The sequence below is a fragment of the Microcaecilia unicolor genome, chromosome 1 (assembly GCF_901765095.1).
Source record: "Microcaecilia unicolor chromosome 1, aMicUni1.1, whole genome shotgun sequence".
Taxonomy (NCBI): Eukaryota; Metazoa; Chordata; class Amphibia; order Gymnophiona; family Siphonopidae; genus Microcaecilia; species Microcaecilia unicolor.
The window spans coordinates 593,521,184-593,539,206 of NC_044031.1; the positions used below are offsets into that span (position 1 = coordinate 593,521,184).

Here is an 18,023-nt window from a genome sequence, read left to right on the forward strand (position 1 = left end):
CTGCCTTTCATAAAAAAAACTTCCTCCCCCCCCCCCCCCCCCCCCCCCCCCCCACTGACTGGATAAAAATCTTATAAACTACTACTTATTTCTATAGCGCTACTAGACATACGTAGCGCTGTACACTTGAACATGAAGAGACAGTCCCTGCTTGATGATTGGATATGCTAACTGGCTATGAAGTGGGCCGGGGTGTTTTTGCAACATTTAGTATTGTCCAGTTACACAGCTTGTTTAAATTCAGGCCTCACAAACCAACAACACCAACCTTATCTTGCTAGCTTTAACCATTTATATTTCAGTGGAGCTTAATAGGTTTAAGTCAGCCTGTTAAAGTTATCTGAAAAACTAATGAGGACTGCCACACTAACTACAAATCTTTTAGAATGGCATATTTCCCTTGGAGAGCAAGGGGATGTGGAAAGGCTGCTTTAGAAACTTCCAGGGTTGTGGAAACCTGTTTATAGCAGTGTGGTAAGAATTTCCCCCCCTCCCCCGAGTCCACTAAAGAGGACCAAACCATGCAATTCCCACCAAAGTGGCAGAAAACAGAGGAATGACCAAATATAAAGACCTGGTCCAAGAAAAATGTTATTCTAACATCTTTTGATGTACAGTAGTTGGGAGGTACGACTCAACACAGGCCATGTTTCGGCTCAGTGATCTTCGTCAGCAGTTCAATAATCAACCAATGAGGGTGATAAAGCTGCACGGCAATGTTCCCCGAGGATTCTATCCACAACTGTTGCAGACATTCATTACTCAGTGATATGTCTGTTGCCATATAGAAAAGTGCTTTTAACCCTTTTGGTTTTATCACCTTCATTGGTTGACTATTCGACTCCTGAATAAAGTCACTCCACCAAAACTTGGCCTGCATCAAGACATACCTCCCAGCCACTGTACACCATAAGGTGTTTTAAAAATGTCTTGGAAATTCTTGGATCATCTTTTTATATTTGTCATTCCCCACTTTTTTTCAGCCACTTATTTCATACTAAAGAAGTGGTGATACTTGCTGAGGGACATGTGTAGAAACTAAAAATATTTCTTGAATTACAGTGGTAAGTCTCTAAAAACATTTCTGGGACACAAATATTAATGTCCATTATAACATCAAAAGAGAATGGTCACTTATCTGTTCCAAAAAAATGGAACACTGATAACCAAGCCCACACGCTGAAGACACTGTTCCATGTACACTTAAGTTTCCCTAAGCAAGGAGTGCGATAGAGTTTTAACTATCCAAACTCCATAGCACCAAAGTACTGTCAGAACAGCAAACAAATTGTTTGCCCAATAGCAGTTGAGGCTGGCATAGACATGTGGTATTATAATACCTGTTGTATGAGTTGACAAAGAGGTGAAGATTAGTTTGGTTAACATCATGGGTAACATGATGACGGTACGTGTCGATCAGATCATGGTTGTTGTGAATTTCCTCCTGGATTAGGAAAAAAGAAAGTCAATCAGTTCAGAGTATACAAGGCTGCTTTAGGAGCAGAGGTATGTAATTTCTAAGAGTGCGTAGCAGCAAGGTTGGTCATTGCAGGAAAGAGGCCTCTGGTAGTCTGGTTTCTCAGTAAGAGAATGGGCTACAATCATTTACCCTAAAGAAGCTGCTCATGAGGGAATGTACACAAGTAACTTACCTGTAGCATGTGCTCTCCATCCTTAAAGTAGGCAATGTCATCCAGATCCACACAGAAACAATTTTGTGGCCTCCGACAACTTCTAGAACCTTGTGTGTCAACTGTGCATGTGCTGTGTATGTCAATGCTTAGGGCCTTCTCAGTTCCTATATAACTTATAAGTTAAGTCATGAAACCCGTGTCCACAGAACAACCTTCAAGTTAAATGGCTTTTCTCAGAGAACATACAGGATTGCAAAGTAGCACTCATCTATAGATGTCCCTTTAATTGAAAGGCAAGCATGACGGTACTAGCAACACACCTATTTTAAAGCAACTTAATCTGGACGTATGCGAAGGAGATGCTAGAGTACACTGACTGGCTAGCAGACTGCAATGGGAATCCCAGGCTTCCAAGTTAAAACTTTATGGGCTATGGGGGAGGGGGCCAGAACTACAGTTTCACCTAGTGCAGGCTTCGTAAGGGAATTTCAAATAAACTTCTGCAATGCAAAAGTATGCCTTAAAGTCATCTTATCATTCAGAAACACGCTGGCTCCACACAATGTTGTATAATATTGGAGTAGAGCAACATATTACATTAGACACCACTAATAGGATAAGTACACAAATTGAAGTGGACTTTTATAGTTTTTCTACAGATATTTTATTGGACACTTTTTGCACATGCTAGATTTGAAGGCAATGAATTGACAAGATGGCATTGTGACCAGGTTTAAAGTTTGATGCCTCTGGTATTTCAGCCTCCATTTCCAAATACTAAATATTTTAGGCCCTCATGATCAAAAGCTCCGCGCTGTTCCAAACAGCACCCTAAAAATAGCGCTGGGACAGCGCAGGGCTTTTCTGCATCGATGATTAAAGATAATGCTTGCAAATCTAAGCAGCACTATTATCTTTGATCATCATGTAGAAGTGCGGGAGAATCCTCCCGCACTTGTTTGACAGGTCACCTGTCAAACAGCCTGCCCCGAGGCCCGAACAACGGAGGCTGGAGGTCCGGTGGGTCTCCAGCCCCCCCCCCCCCAAAAAAATGTCGTGGCTGCCACCGCCAGCCAAACCCTCTCCCACCCAGCGATGGGGGGGGGGGGGGGGGGGGCTGGAGGTCTGGTGGGTCTCCAACCCCCCAAACCCCCAGAAATCGTGAAGTGGCCGCCTCCGGCCAAACGCTCTCCCATCCAACGACGGGGGGGGGGGGGGGGGGGGATGGAGGTCCAGTGGACCTCCAGCCTACCCCAACTCCTCCCCCCCCCCCAGTGTTCTCCTTTCAATCCCTGGTGGTCTGTGGTGACAACCCCCCTCCCGGCCCCCCTACCTTTCGTCGGAGGAGGGACGTAGCCTGCCTCCCTCCTCTTCCAGTCGACGCCACTGCAAAATGGCGGCGCCCAGCCCGGCCCATTGCATCCTGGGACCATAACCCCACCCAGCGCATCCCAGGATGCAATGGGCGGAGCTGGGCACCGCCATTTTGCAGCAGCGTCGACTGGAAAAGGAGGGAGGCAAGCTGCGTCCCTCCTCCAACAAAAGGTAGGGGCCGGGAGGGGGGGTTGTCACCACGGACCACCAGGGATTGAAAGGAGAACGCTGGGGGGGGAAGAGTTTGGGTGGGCTGGAGGTCCACTGGACCTCCATCCCCCCCCCCCCCCCCCCCGTCGCTGGATGGGAGAGCGTTTGGCTGGAGGTGGCCACTTCACGATTTCTATGGGTTTGGGGGGGGCGGGGGGCTGCAGACCCACCGGATCTCGAGCCCTCCCTGAACATGGGGGGGGGGGGGGGATCGTCGGGGGGACTGGACCTCCAGCCCCCTGCTCGCGTTTGCTTTGGGGGGGGAACGGGGGCCTGCCAGCATGCAAATGCATGCTGGACAGGGCTCACCATTCCTCCCTAATGATCCGCAAAGTCTAATGTCAGCTTGGAGCTGGCGTTGATTTTGCCGTGGCCAGCGACCCAATCTTTGGCGCGCTGGACGCTGATCATAGGGGATGAATGCGTTAAGCGCTGATTAGCATGCATTTGCAAGCTAATTGCGCTAAGAGCCCTGTTTAGCATGCATTTGCATGCTACTTGCGCTAAGAGCCCTCGAGTGCATTGTTTCAGGCGCTCGAGGGCTCTGATCATGGGTCGGCAGCAAACTCCGGCGCTAGTATGGCGTTGACAGCCTCTAGCGCCTGAGTTTGCCTTTGATCATGAGGGCCTTAGTTTGTAACTGCAGATTGAAAAACCTCCTTTAAATCATGTTTGAATTGTATTCCCACAAAAAATTTCTTTATATACTTATGGTTATTTTTTTTTTCAACATCCAGGCTGCGAGTAAGAGAAACACAATGTGGGGATGTAAGCATCCCTTGCATTTGCATAAATTAATGCTTCAGAATCCCAGTTTGGCTGGTCTCCTTATGGAGAATGCTGGAGGCCAACTTTCTATGGCCAGAGGGGGTCAAGATTTCCCCTGTCCTGCTCAAGTTTTAGGAAAGTCTTTGCCAAAAGTAAAATTGGATGATACTGGAAAAAATGTCCTGTCAGCAGGGCAGGACTAAGTCATAGGCTAATTAGGCATGTGCCTAGAGTCTAAATGTTTTGGATGGGACCTCTCAGATGCATGTGCCTAGAGACTAAATGTTTTGGAGGGGCCCTCTCAGATGCGCTAATTCAATGGCTCAGTAAGCCAAGTCAGCTGCTGGAAGAAGGGAAACGGCCATGGCCACCTACAGAAGTCTGTTCTCTCCACTGCCTGGGTTTTGTCCTTCAGTTGCCAGAAGTAGATGTACAGCACCTCTTATCTGCTGCTTCCTCCTTTGCAATCAGAACCATACAGAGCCCCATTTATGGGAGTTTTTACATGTTAAAATACATTTATATTATGATGGGGAGCTCCCCCACCACCATGTCCTTTTTTTAAAATTTTGGGTCTATCAAAGGGTTAATCCTACCCTGTCAGTCTAGGAGGAAGGCATCCGAGCTAGTCCACCACGAATGTTTCTATGCTGGAGCAGAACTGAGGTACTTTCATATTTGAGGGAGATCCACAATAAATGTTTTGTGATTTTTGTAAGTTTCCTACCAAAGTCCAGGGACCTCATCTCAGCTCATCTGCCAGGATATTCATTCCTTGACAGATAATGTTGGCTAACCATTCTAATGCAGGATACCAAACCTCAAAAAAAATGTTTTACCCCCGTTTACTAAGCTGCGCTAGCAGCTGCTGAATGGTAATATCGACACAGTGGCTTAGGGGGATTAGTGTTAAAAAAAAAAAAAAAAGGTAGGTTAAATGTTTCAGCCCTTTCAAAGTGAACTGAAAAACTGATAAGTACCTCATCTGAGCTCAGAGGGGAAAACTAGAACCAAGGCCCTGTGTGATGATGCAGTACTGAAGTATGGTACATGCATAGTTAACGCAACAGTTTTCTGAAGTTATATTGAAGTGTTTCCCAGTGCCAGACTGCAGATAATGTCACCTATTTCCCTATCCTCCAAGAACCACCCCTGTCATTTTAGTCATCTGCACTTACACAAGCTGTACAGCCAGTGCAACTGCAGGCACATCAATACCAGGTTAAGATAGTATCCTAGATAAGAATCTGGATGCTGGGTTCTGCTATAGACTACATGTCCGAGGCCATATGGCATGAACCTAAATGGAGGCCCCTAACAGAGCTGTTCCTTAAATGGTTTGCTGCACAAATCTACTATTTTAAGCAAAACATTATATGAATGTGAGCACAGTTTAGTCAGTGTTGAATGTTGCTGCTAAAACTGCATTGTGGGTTTCTAGTAATCATGTTTCATGTGTTCTGAGATCTGTGGTAAACCTTTGTCACGATCACAGGAGCTTTGCACTTTTAATATAGTTGGCCTAGACTTAAAGGGCAATTTATAGCTTACATACCAAGCACCAATTTTACAAATAGCATCTGTGCACCAAGATGCTGTTTTAACAATACTAGCAAAAAACCAAACTGGCACAGGTATTTACAGCTCAACAGCAGGCATAATGGGTATTGCCCAACCATAGTAACATAGTAGATGACCGCAGAAAAAAAGACCTGCATGGTCCATCCAGTCTGCCTAACAAGACAACTCATGTGTGCTACTTTTTGTGTATACCCTACTTTGATTTGTACCTGTGCTCTTCAGGGCACAGACCGTATAAGTCTGCCCAGCACTATCCCCGCCTCCCAACCACCCCTCGCAAAGCATGTAGCTTACTATATAGTATTATGTAAGTTGTGCATGCAAGTTGGAGATGTACCCATGCCCACAGGCAAGTGCTGCTTTGCTGTACACTCAAGGTGTGCATTAACTCCGCACCCCAAGTTAGAGAATTTCATTTTTAGCCTATAAAGTCATAGTACCAACATGTAAAGGGTAAAGTTATAACAGGATGTCTAGGTGTGGAGCTGGAGAAAACATCTATTTTAGCCTGTCTAAATTGTATCCAACATTACCCTAATCTTCTCTTCCAAGGCAAGCTATATCTTCTCACCTACCTGTTTTCCAGCTCACATTCCTCCACCCCCCTCTTCTCTCCAACCCCTTTTCAGTCTGCTACTCCTTTTCACCTTCTCCATTTCCCTTCACCTCATCCCTTTTCGATAGATCTGTCCCCTTCCTCACAAATCTACCTTTCTTAATTCTGGCTCACACGCCTACTCTTACCCTCCACATCACTTGCCTACTTCCCACTGTCACTTTAATCCCGAGTCCCTGCTCAAATGGTCTCCAAACTACTCAATGTTTACTCAAGTCCACAATCTGTGCTCTTCATCCACCCATCCTATGCCCCAGTTCCCTAACATCTCAGCTGGAGGACATAGGCATCCCTGCAAGGTATGTTAATCTTCCCAGAATGCTGTGTGGTCAGTCCCCTCCACAGGGCCTCATCTCATCCTCTGACTGAATTCCAGTAGTCTTTTCCAAGCCTTGTCAATCAGCCCATTCTTAACCCCTCATTCATGTGTGACACGGTATGCAGTATTTACACATCCATGTTCATTATATGTTATTTCTGAAAACTGCTTACCTTTGCAAACAGGTGAGAAATGACCATGTCTGGGAGGGCATGAGTCCATCCAGAAATCTTATTTCAAGCAAAGAAGAACAGAACACATTAGAAACAGACAGTACAAAGAAATACGCAATGAAAGCAGATACAAGACTGTAGTAGAAAAACAAATTTTAATAAGGAAACAATTAGATATGTAGGAAAAACACCGTATGAGCCTTTTCAGTGCTATGCCCAAGTTCCTTACTAATGAGAAGCAGATGCGCCAGATTTACTATCCAGTCTACAGAATACCTCAGTCCCTTCTCCTCTCCCCCACCCCAATGCACCAGAGTACATCTTTTATGTACACTCATCCACTTAAGGACGTTTTAATAAGACAGGAGCCAGAACATCAAAAAGCTGAAAGCTACTATCTTGGTACTTCCAGATCCAACTACCAGCTGCTGAATCAAAAAGGACAAAAATTGCAAGTGGCCTCTGCCCAGGTCAGAGCTAGTGTGGCGAAGGAGAAAAATCCTCCCAGGGTGGCAACACAAACTATGACCCCTCACAGAAAAGCAAATACACTATAAAACCCTGAAATTGTAAAAAACAAAACAAAACACTGTGGTCCTTGCCCAGATAACAGCTGTTTGTATATTTCAGGAACAAACTACAAGAGAACAATGAGGAAAGGGATGAGAATGGAATCCCTTTAAAAAAATGCTGTTAACAACACCCCCCCCCCCCCCCCCCAGACAAACAATGTACCGGAACAATTGTGCCTACACCGCACAGTCATTTTTAAATTTCTCTCTCTTTGTAGCATGAGGGGGTTGCATGTGCTCCTTCGTGCTGCTACACTGAGGAATGGCGGCTGTATGCAAGAGGGGAGGAACTGGGGGGATGGTGTCATAGTGACTTGTTTTGATCCCCAGCTAAAAACTTAAAGGACAGAGGAAGCTAAAACTAAAAATGAAAGGGAAAGCAGGTAGCTGCTGGGAAGATGGAGTCTGGAAGTGTTTATAACGCCAATCCTCCCCCCCCCCCCCCCCCCCCCCCCCACACACACATACACTCCTCTTACAACCCCCAATCCCCTCCTAAATGGATTAAAATAGTAAACTTGTGAGGTTTATATTGTTTTACTAAATCTCCTAAGTTTTGCAATAGCATTTACTATTATTATTGACTAACAGCAAGCTCAACCCACTGGCTTCAGCCCAGATAAATGGTCCAGATAGGCTCATGCTGTCTGTCATTACACCTCCTTGAATCCTCCAAGGGAATGGAGAAGATGAACAAATAGATCTAGTGAGCAACAGGTCCCATCCAGAAACCATGTGGCTCTGTAGTTAGGTTGCTGGTGACCTCCTCCTGTCCAGTAAGCTTGAGATGCAGGTGACTGGTGAATTGCTAGCTTCCAGAGCTTAAGAGTAAAACTACTGTAAGGGGGAGAGGAAGAAAAACTGTTGGGTTTTGGGTTAAGCATGGAAACATGTTTTAACCCAAGTGGTAGAGAACCAATAGGAATACCCCCCCCCCCCCCCAAAAAAAAAAAAAAAAAACAGATAAGGAGAAGTATTCAACTGGCAGTCACCCCCAGTGTTTGACCAAATTTTGATTTTTTTTTTTTTTTACTGAGTTTTGAAATGCTTTTTTCTGGAAAATACAGAATATGCATTTTAAAGTTCTAGAGCTGAAATCTCTCTAGGTCAAAGTAGAAGAATGGATGGACCTACTGTCCACCATCATCATATCCGCTACCATATCTGCTCAGTTTACCCAAATCATGGTGCATGCTTTCTCCAGGGCTTTTTAAATTAAGGATTCTTGTTCTAGCAATGGTCCCTTGGTAAATATTTGGCTCATAGGACCCGAGTGCCTCAGACGGCTGTATATGAATGATTTGTTTTCATCACTTGTGACTGTTAAAGCTCAGTTTGAAAGGGCATGGATCAGAAACACAAGGGTCTTTCTGGGAGACAGGAGTTGTTTCCAAATGCCTTGATTTATGTCACCACAAGTCAATTTGGATTTGTCATTTTTGTCAGTCCATTTTGTAGACCTGGAGATACATCTTACACAAAGGCAGAGACCCAACCATCTTCCAAACTAAGATACATCTGGGGTGAGAAGGGCAAAGGTAATGAATTATGGGGTGAGGATTAGCTAATACATGAAGGACACAGGCCTTCTGGGCCCGTTTTTCCTCATTTGTAGAGTCTTCAAAGGAAAGTGAACACACCTCTCCTCCAAAGAGATACCACCTTGTGGTAGAGGGGCTTGTGTGTTTTGATGACTCAGGACTATGCTGTAGGGCCACTCATAGGCAGGCTTCTTAGGAGAAACTAGACAAAAATGTGTCACAAACCTGCTGGAGGACCAAGATGATTCCAGAAGAGGTTGTGATGGACAGCGCTCCACAGAGTTCTCCAGTACCGAGATGGGGGAAGAGAAAGGAAACCCTGGGCCCTTCCATGCCTGAGGATCCTCCTCATATTGTCTGACAAGTAACAGAGGAAGTGTGGCTGCGGGTGGCCTAGCAACGTTGTGGCACTGCTTAGCATATATGTTGGCTAGACTGACAAACAAAGCACACCTCAGCAACCTGGAATTCACTCCACCTGGAAGCTTAGAAGGACTCACTAGAAAGTACAGTTTACTGCTCCCAAGCAGGGAAATATCCTGGCAGCCTCTTCCCCAGTTTAGGGGAATGGGAGGAGTGCTTGAGTGGAATTAAAAAAAAAAAAAAGTCACTGACCTTATTCCCTCTGCCAGTTAGCCAAGTCTAGATATGGTAAAATCCAAGGTCATTTTGGACTGGCTATGAGACACCAGACAGTGGACTCTTCTCTACAGATCTTTAATTATCTGTTTCTTAATTATATTTCTGCCAATCTCGATCTGGGTGAGTGTCCAGAGTTTGTATGCCTGGATGACATCAAGCATAAAGTGACTCTGGATTGGAGAGTTGTGGAGAATTCCATGGAGTTAGTGACTAAGAACTTTTATCAACCTTTCTGCTGATTGGATGTTAGAACAGTGCCTTAGGCATGAGAGGGATGTGTTTACTGGAACATTCTGTGCTTCCCCTCCCCCCCTCCAATTCCTTTTGGACCAAAGGACTTACTGGCTTCAAAGCCTTGAGTCCTGGTTTGTGCTGGGAAAATTAATATTTAAAAAAAATGGTTTTTGTTTTGTACTTTATGGATAACCTTTTTTTCATCCCTAAACAACCTCAGGATTATTATTTTATTATTATTATTATTTTTAATTACGGCGAAGGCTTGCTAAGTGTTTTGGAAGTTCCCATAGTTGATCCTTAACTGTCTTGCTTTAAAGGTTATTCTTTTCCTATAATGAATTACCTTTATCTTGGTCCTTTTGATTGGCAATAGATTTAGATATGCCACCCTATTTACAAACAAGTTAGAGTGATTTACAACAAGCCAGGAAAGAATGCCAATAATAAAGAATTCATTCCATGGAACAGTCATCCCACAATCACACAGATCTTATTCTCTGAACATCTAAGGGACAATAAAGGTAAACTGACCCCCCCCCCCCCCCCCCCCCCAAAAAAAAAAAAACAAAACTCCAAATTCTATTTGTCATTCAATTTGGATTACTAAATATATGTTTCATATAAAAATTATGAAAGAAAACACCTTTGCATAAATATTGACTATTCCATTAGTAGCTAAGGAAGGGATTATACATTAAAACCCAAATCAAACCACTTTCCTTTACCTTGGTTGCTGCCCAGTCCATCCAGCCTTCAGCACAAGGATTTATGTTAATCAGAACTAAACCTTCTACCAACTCGGGGTGGTTCAGCTGCAAACACAAAAACAGATTTTGAATGTACACATACAAATTACATAGTTAAAAGCATTTGAAAATTACTCCTTAAAACCAGGAGGATAAGGCCAGCTGCATGACTCCTTTCAATGATACTGTTATGTGTTTGCCAGTCAGACATCACAAAGAACAGAAAATGGCAAGATAATGCATCTCATGGCAAGACATTGCATGTTTTTCCTTGATAATGCTTTGGGTGAAACAGGGCCCCATTGGGAGATAAAAGTATGCCATTGCTTGCCTTTGAGAAATTTTGCTCATGATATTTGAAAGCACAAGTACACAGATGTAAAAAACTTTTGGGAAGCTTTTGGCCAGTGTTGAAGTTAGTGACAAGCACTGAATTTTCCGAGATTTCATACGAGTGCCACAGACTTGTCTTCCTCCATTTTGCTTTTTAGTGGTTTGTTACAGCACTGAACATCTAAGTCCACAGTATTGTTATTATGAAGTTATTCTAAGGTTCTTTGGAAAGTTTCTGTTCATTTGGAAGTGACCTCTTTAAATAAAGCCTAAACACCTTTCAGATTGCAAACCCTAACCAGGGGAAGACCAATAGTGTTCTGGGCTCCCTAGCAAATAAAGGTCATGCCCCCCCCCAAACACCCATGTGACATTATTAGTTAGGGGAGAGTGGACCCTAGGGCACTGCCCTGTTGATACACTAGTCAGCCCATTCCTACCCTTTATTTTCCTTTTGATAACCCATAATAAAATAAAACTTAATTCTCTTATTTGTTCTACTTGTCTTGACTATTGTAAGCTCAATGTAGCAGGACTTGTGCAAATCTAGTAATGGTTTTACACAGAAATAGGCCTTATAAAAATTACTTGTACAACCTTGTGCTTACAACTTCCACCTGGCCTGAACAGAGGAGTTTCTGGCAGCAAGCCTGGGAGGAATTAACAAAGGAAGCAGTTCTGTGCATCAGGAAACTTGTCCATGCCAACAGGCAGATTAAAGGTGTATAAGCAAAAAAAAACAAACTAGATAAAATCATGTCTCAAAAGGCAAAACAGATGCAATACAAGCTAAAAACTGGCAACATCTACAAGTCAAGAGCCTGGTGAAATAAGCTGGTCTCTACCTTGTACATCAGGGATAATCTTATAACATGACACCTATGTGGAAACTTCAAAAAGGTGTCTATTTGAATATTATGATTACCTCAAGTGAAGAAATGGTGGTGGTGAATACCTTGGTTTAACAAGTGGAAAACCCTCAGCTAACAATATAAAAATGTACAAAATGAATCAAATCATGTGCCTAAACAAATAATAAAATAGCCACACTGGGTCAGACCAATGATCCATCTTCCAACAATAGTCAATTCAGGTTACAAGTACCTGGCAGACACCCAATTATAGTAGCAACATTCCATGCTACCAATCCCAGGACAAGCAGTGGTTTCCTCCATGTCCATCTCAATAACAGACTATGGACTTTTACTCCAAAAACTTGTCCAAACTTTTTTTTTTTTTTTTTTTTTAACTCATATATGCTACCACTGTTACCACATCCTCTGACACGAGTGAGCTTTAACTAATCTTTGAGTGAAAAATATTTCCCCCCGATTTCCATGTAATTTCATTTCTTTGAGTGTCCCCTGGTCTTTGAAGCTTTAAAGAGTGAAAAATTGATTCATTTCTATTGCTGTACACTACTTAGACCTCAAATCATATTCCCACTCAGCTGTCTCTTTTCCAAGCTGAAGAGCACCAACTTCTTTAACCTTTCCTCATATGGGAGGCGTTCCATTCTCTATCATTTTGGTCGCTCTTCTTTGAACCTTTTTCTAATTCTGCTCTTTGAGATACAGCAACCAGAATTGAACACAATACTCAAGTTGAGATCACACCAAGGAGCAATAGAGGCATTATAATATTCTTGGTCTTTTGTATCCCTTTCCTAATTCTTCCTAGCATTGTTTTTTTTGGCTGCCACTGCACATTGGGCAGAAGATTTCAGTGTATGACACCTAGATCATTTTCTTGAATACCGATTCCTAAGGTGGACCCTAGCATTAGGTAACCGATTCAGGATTATTCTTCCCAATGTGCATCACTTTGCATTTTGTCCACATTAAATTTTGTCTGCCATTTGGATGTCCACTCTTCCAGTTTCCTAAGGTCTTCCTGCAATTTTTTTTTTTTTTTACAATCTGCAAGTGTTTTGACAACTTTGAATGGTTGTGATTCGTCTGCAAATTTAATCACCTTGGTCGTTCCATTTTGCAGATCATTTATATATGCTAAATAGCACCTGTCCCAGTACAGATCCCTGTGGCACTCTACTAGTCACCCTCATCCATTGAGAAAAATAGCTATTTAACCCAACCCTCTGTTTTCTGTCCAGTAACCAATTCTTAATCCACAGAAGGAATGCCTCCTATCCCATGACTAGACAAAGTTGCTCAGGCTCCTGAGAAAATTAAAGTGTTCCGAAAATCTAGATACACTACATCAACTGGCTCCTTTATTCAAACATTTATTTATGCCTTCAAAGAAATAATTGGCTGAACCCATGCCAACTGTCCCATTAAACCATGTTTGTCTAGGTGTTCCATAATTTTAATCTTTACAAAACTATTTTCCCCAGCATCGTAGTCAAGCTTACTGGACTATTTCCTAGATCACACCTTTTTAAAAACCAGCATTACATTGGTCACCCTCCAATGTTCAAGTATTATGAATGATTTTAACAGGTCACAGATCAAACATATGAGCAATTTCATGTCAGTACCCTTGGGTTATGCCATCCTGTCCAGGTGATTTAATCACTCTTTAGCTTGTCAATCTGACCGTCTTCCAGATTCACAGAGACGTCAGTTCCTCCACATTATCACCCTTGAAAACCATCTCTGGTACAGGTAGGTCTCTTACATCTTCTTCCGTAAAGACCAAAGCAAAGAATTCATTCATTCAGTCTCTCTGCTATGGCCTTGTCCTCCCTGAGTGCCCCTTTTGCTCCTTTATGATCTAACAGTCCCATGTATTCCCTCAAGTTTTCTGCTTCTGATGTACCTGAATAAAGTGTCATGTAGGTACATCAGAAGGTGTTACTATGAATGTCTGCACAGCAAGTTGTTCCTCATTCTTTTTGCCTTCTTCAATCAATGCTTTGCATGTAACTTGACACTGCTTATGTTGCTTCTTTTTGTCATTCAAATCCTTTTTCCATTCTTTGAAGGATGCTCTTTTGGCTCTAATAGCCTCTTTTCACTTCACCTTTTAGCCATGCTCTTCTTTCCACCTTTGTTTTTACATGGAACACATCTGGTCTGGGCTTCCATGAACGTCCACGCCTGTTGCAAATGTCAATTATAAACCCATAAACTAATAGAATATTAGTTTAATACCAATAGCCTTTAATATTACCAATTGCTATGTCAACTAAAAACTCGGGATGTCTCCACAAATAGGACCAGATCATGGTCAAATCACTATACATTATATCCCTAATCAATATGCATATACTCAATTTTGAATCTTTATTCAAATTCAATAACAATCTGAATCTCTCTATCTATATATATAAAACTCACCCTCAACGTTCTATTGTCTAATGTCACTGAAGCCAAGGTTCGTAAGTTCGAAGCTCTGAAGCCAAGAAAATCACAGTCTCGGGGCCCCGCCCTCGTGTCAAACGTTATGACGTTGAGGGCGGAGCAATTCACTCACATCAACGGCGGCCAGGGCTGCGCAATGGGCCACCCACTGACGACGAAGGTGCGTTGGGTGGGGGGGCCACAGTCACACATCGACGGCGGCCACGGTGGCGCAATGCCGTCACTAACAACGAGGGTGTGTTCGGTGGGGGGGCCCAGAGGAAAGCCTTACTAGCGCCCGTTTCATTGGCTCCAGAAACGGGCCTTTTTTTACTAGTTATATATATATATATATAAAACTTAATATCACATCATTCATCCTACCCTAAAAACTCTCCCCCACATGCTACTATTTTTTATAGTTGAACCCCTGATGATGCCAAGAGCGAAACAGACTTGTGTCGGGTTAATGGAAGGAGATATCTACATGCAGTGAGAAAGGAAGATCTAAGAGTAAAGAGCAGTAGGCATTACATATTTATTGAATTTGAAAAGCTGAAGTTTTCACAATCTTGAAATGAAGAGTGAATATTGAAGTATGAAGAGGAAAGTCCACTCAGCAAGAGAATAAGATCAGAAGGATATGTTTTACTCTGAACTTTGGACCCAAGAATGAACTAGAAATTATTGGAATTTGCTATATGATACAGAGCGATTGATTAGGACATCATGTTCAAGTTAACTGGAATAAAGAAAAATTTAAAGACCTAAACAATTTAGTTTTATGATTAGTAAGAATTTATTGTAGCTAACTGCAGTGTGGTGTATGGTTTTGAGTTAGGGTGGAACGAAAAGTAAGATGAATGATTGATGCGATATTAGGTTTTATAAAGATATTCAGATTAAGCTATTGAATTTGAATAAGGACACAAAGTTGAGTACATGGTTACTTGTGATTTATTGTTATATATTAGTAACTGTACTGAAATTTAGTTACCCATATTAGTAGGTTGAGTAATCAATACGTATGAAAGATCTGCATACCTGTCACCCATTACATATGAACATCTCTTATGCATAATGATTAGGGATATCATGAAAACCCTACCAGCTGGTGGTGCCTCAGGACAGATTTGAGAACTATTGATCTACACAATACACTGGCCAAAGCTGCTAATGAATGTAGGTCTCCAGCTGACATCTCAGACTTATTTAAAAATTTTGAAATCTGCCTACAACTAGGCAGAATACAAGAAAAAGACACAGATATTCAGAGTTAGCAGGAGGCTGTCAGGGCTCCCAGTGAAAGTATTTTATTTTTATTTACTTATTTTAATTTTTATACCCATTCTGCAAGCCCAAAAGCTGTCAACGTGGTATACATTCAGGTACAGATTTATCCCTGGAGGATGAATCTGTTTGTACCCAAGGCACTGGAGGATTAAGTGACTTGCCCAAAATTGCAAGGACCTGCAGTGGGATTTGAACCAGGTTTCTCTTGTTCTCAACTCAGTGCTAACCATTAAGCCACTCCTCCACACAGGTGCACAGGTTGCCTTTTATTAAAAAAATGTGCACATGGGCATTTATACATTTGCCTTAGCCAGTGTAACTGTGCAGGAACTTTCTGGGGAGGCAGAAAAACTGTCTGTGCCATTAGAAGTGGCAGAATGCTTATAACACAAAAATAAATAAATAAATGACATGCTTAAATGCCAATCCCACCTGTACATTACCCTTGAAACAAAGGCAAAACTATCTGCAATCTCTACTATGGTGCACATTAAAAAATAAATAAAAAAGCAGATCAAAGAAAAGTCCACAAAGCTATTTATTCACCACAGCTCTACCACCAAGTAGCCCAACATGGATGTATGTGGCCCAAAAAAAGGCTCTGTCAGGGGCATTAGAAAAGCATGTTAGTAGGAAATAAAAACCAAATTCAAATCATAATAACACAGTCCTTTTGTCTTATTGTAATGTGTTTCACAAGCGTTACAACTTGTTTATTGGTTTTATTATTTCCCCCATCAGATTTTGCACCTCCAAGGTACATAAATGAGGTTTGGGGTTTTAGAGGTGTGAGGGGAAATTTGTGCTTAGCATGATAGTCATTTAAATAACCTTTGAATGTAAACATTACATAACAGCAAAAAATTAGGGAGTTGATCATGCATGCAAAAGTTTTGAGTACAACTTGCATATGCAACAGTACTTGTGGAAATAGTGAAAGATCAGTGCTTGCACACAGCAGCTGAGCAATATTAGTCTTTCTATAGATGCTGCCTTAGATTATTTTATTTATTGCATTTGTATCCCACATTTTCCCACCTCTTTGCAGGCTCAATGTGGCTTACAATGTGTCATTGTTAGTAGATAGTAGATTAGGAGATACCCGTTAGTATTACATAAAAGTAGCATCATCGAAATTTAAACAAGAAAATATAAGTAGAAAACATTGCTGATTTTAGGTAAAGGTGTAGATTATTGCTTGCACTGCACGTATATAGACAAAAAACCTTGTACTGGCCACAACCCTATACATATTCCACAAAGAGGTGGGATGTGGACTTTCCACTGCGGCAGCATGGCACAGGTGATGGTAGAAAGTCAAAATGCTTTTATGTACATACAAGGAGAATAGTCAGGCCCATTTCCTCATAGGATTGGTACTTCCAATAAAGTCTCTCATACACAGTCCCAATTCCAGTAGCCTGCCCTGGCTTGGTTACACTCTTCAATATGCATTAACTTCCTTTATCATAAACCACTGGTGCAATAGCCAAGGGATAATTAGCCTACCTTGGCAGTCTTCAGTTACCTCACAACCCTGGAATCCCTGGAGGCACAGGAAGACTCATCACACAGGAATGCCAGGGTCTGAGATAGGTACTGCAGCCAAGGATCCTTGCTTGAGCTCCTACTGGAGACCCTCTTTCCCTCTAGCCCTTTGATCCACTTTTCTCCAGGGCATTTAACCACCTACAGGCCTGACCCCTGCCATGACAGGTTAGCGCCACCTGTCATAAGGTGGCTGAATTGCAACCTCAGTGAGGGCATGTTCTTAAGGACATCTGCCACTATACACCACTCGCTCCTGCACAAGGACCTATAGTAAAATGAGGCTTATTAAAAAATAGATAACCAAATTAATTCTAGTCTACCTTTATGTTTCATGTGAGGCACATACAATACTAAAAACAAGATAACCAAAATTTAAAAAGACAAAAAAAGGTTGATTTGGAGAGTTGTAAGAGTGCTCTGTCGAACACTCACACAATCTCCACTGGCGCTTACCACTTAAGTGTTTTAAGAAATAAACTTACAGCAAATCTTGTTAAGATGTAGGCTCCAGCTCCAATTCCCATTCCAATAATACTCTTCAGGCTACAGGTGACCGTCACAATGTACAATAAGATTCAAAAGCATAAATGAACAGCTCATTAGTAAGCAATGAAACAGACAGCCCACTACAAATGCTGACTCTCCCAACAGATCATTACTCCTTCACTAGTCTGCCATTCCATTTAAAGAATTCATTTAAGAGCCAGCTCGGCTCTGAAGTTTGAGGATGTGTCAAGAGGGAACCTGAGCTCCAAAAGCACCCCCATGCTGAAACCAGGTCCAACAAAAATCTTACCAACCTTATTTAGTGCAATTTTTGTGCTCACTGCTGGCCCTACACTTCAGTGGTGTGTTGATATATTTTCCCATTTTATGTTTTTTTTTAATTGCCTGCCAATTTTGCTCTGAACCTTTCTGGATTGTCAGCTCAACTAGACTCTTATGTATGAGAATTCACCCATAGTTATGCAAGGATCCATCAAATTGTTTTCAGATCACTCCTTTTTCCGTTGGAAACTAATGGTGTGTTACTTTCCAGGTACACTATGATGCTCATTTTCAAGTCAGATTTACAAGGTATGTAACCTATGTACCTTTGCAAGTACATGTTCTTTGAAAATGAGCCTC

The 18,023-nt window shown here is 42.2% G+C and overlaps 1 protein-coding gene across 2 annotated transcripts in view; it reads right to left on the reverse strand.

Annotated features, from left to right (window-relative positions):
- NDRG1 (N-myc downstream regulated 1) overlaps positions 1-18,023 on the reverse strand; it is a 154,997-nt gene that overhangs the window by 23,036 nt on the left and 113,938 nt on the right. For both annotated transcript variants that reach the window (XM_030219403.1, XM_030219410.1), the window contains 4 exons: positions 17,378-17,438; positions 10,393-10,479; positions 6,676-6,732; positions 1,341-1,444 (listed from right to left, as the gene is read on the reverse strand). In XM_030219403.1, the coding sequence (XP_030075263.1) occupies positions 1,341-1,444; positions 6,676-6,732; positions 10,393-10,479; positions 17,378-17,438 (309 nt within the window). The remainder of the gene's footprint in view (positions 1-1,340; positions 1,445-6,675; positions 6,733-10,392; positions 10,480-17,377; positions 17,439-18,023) is intronic.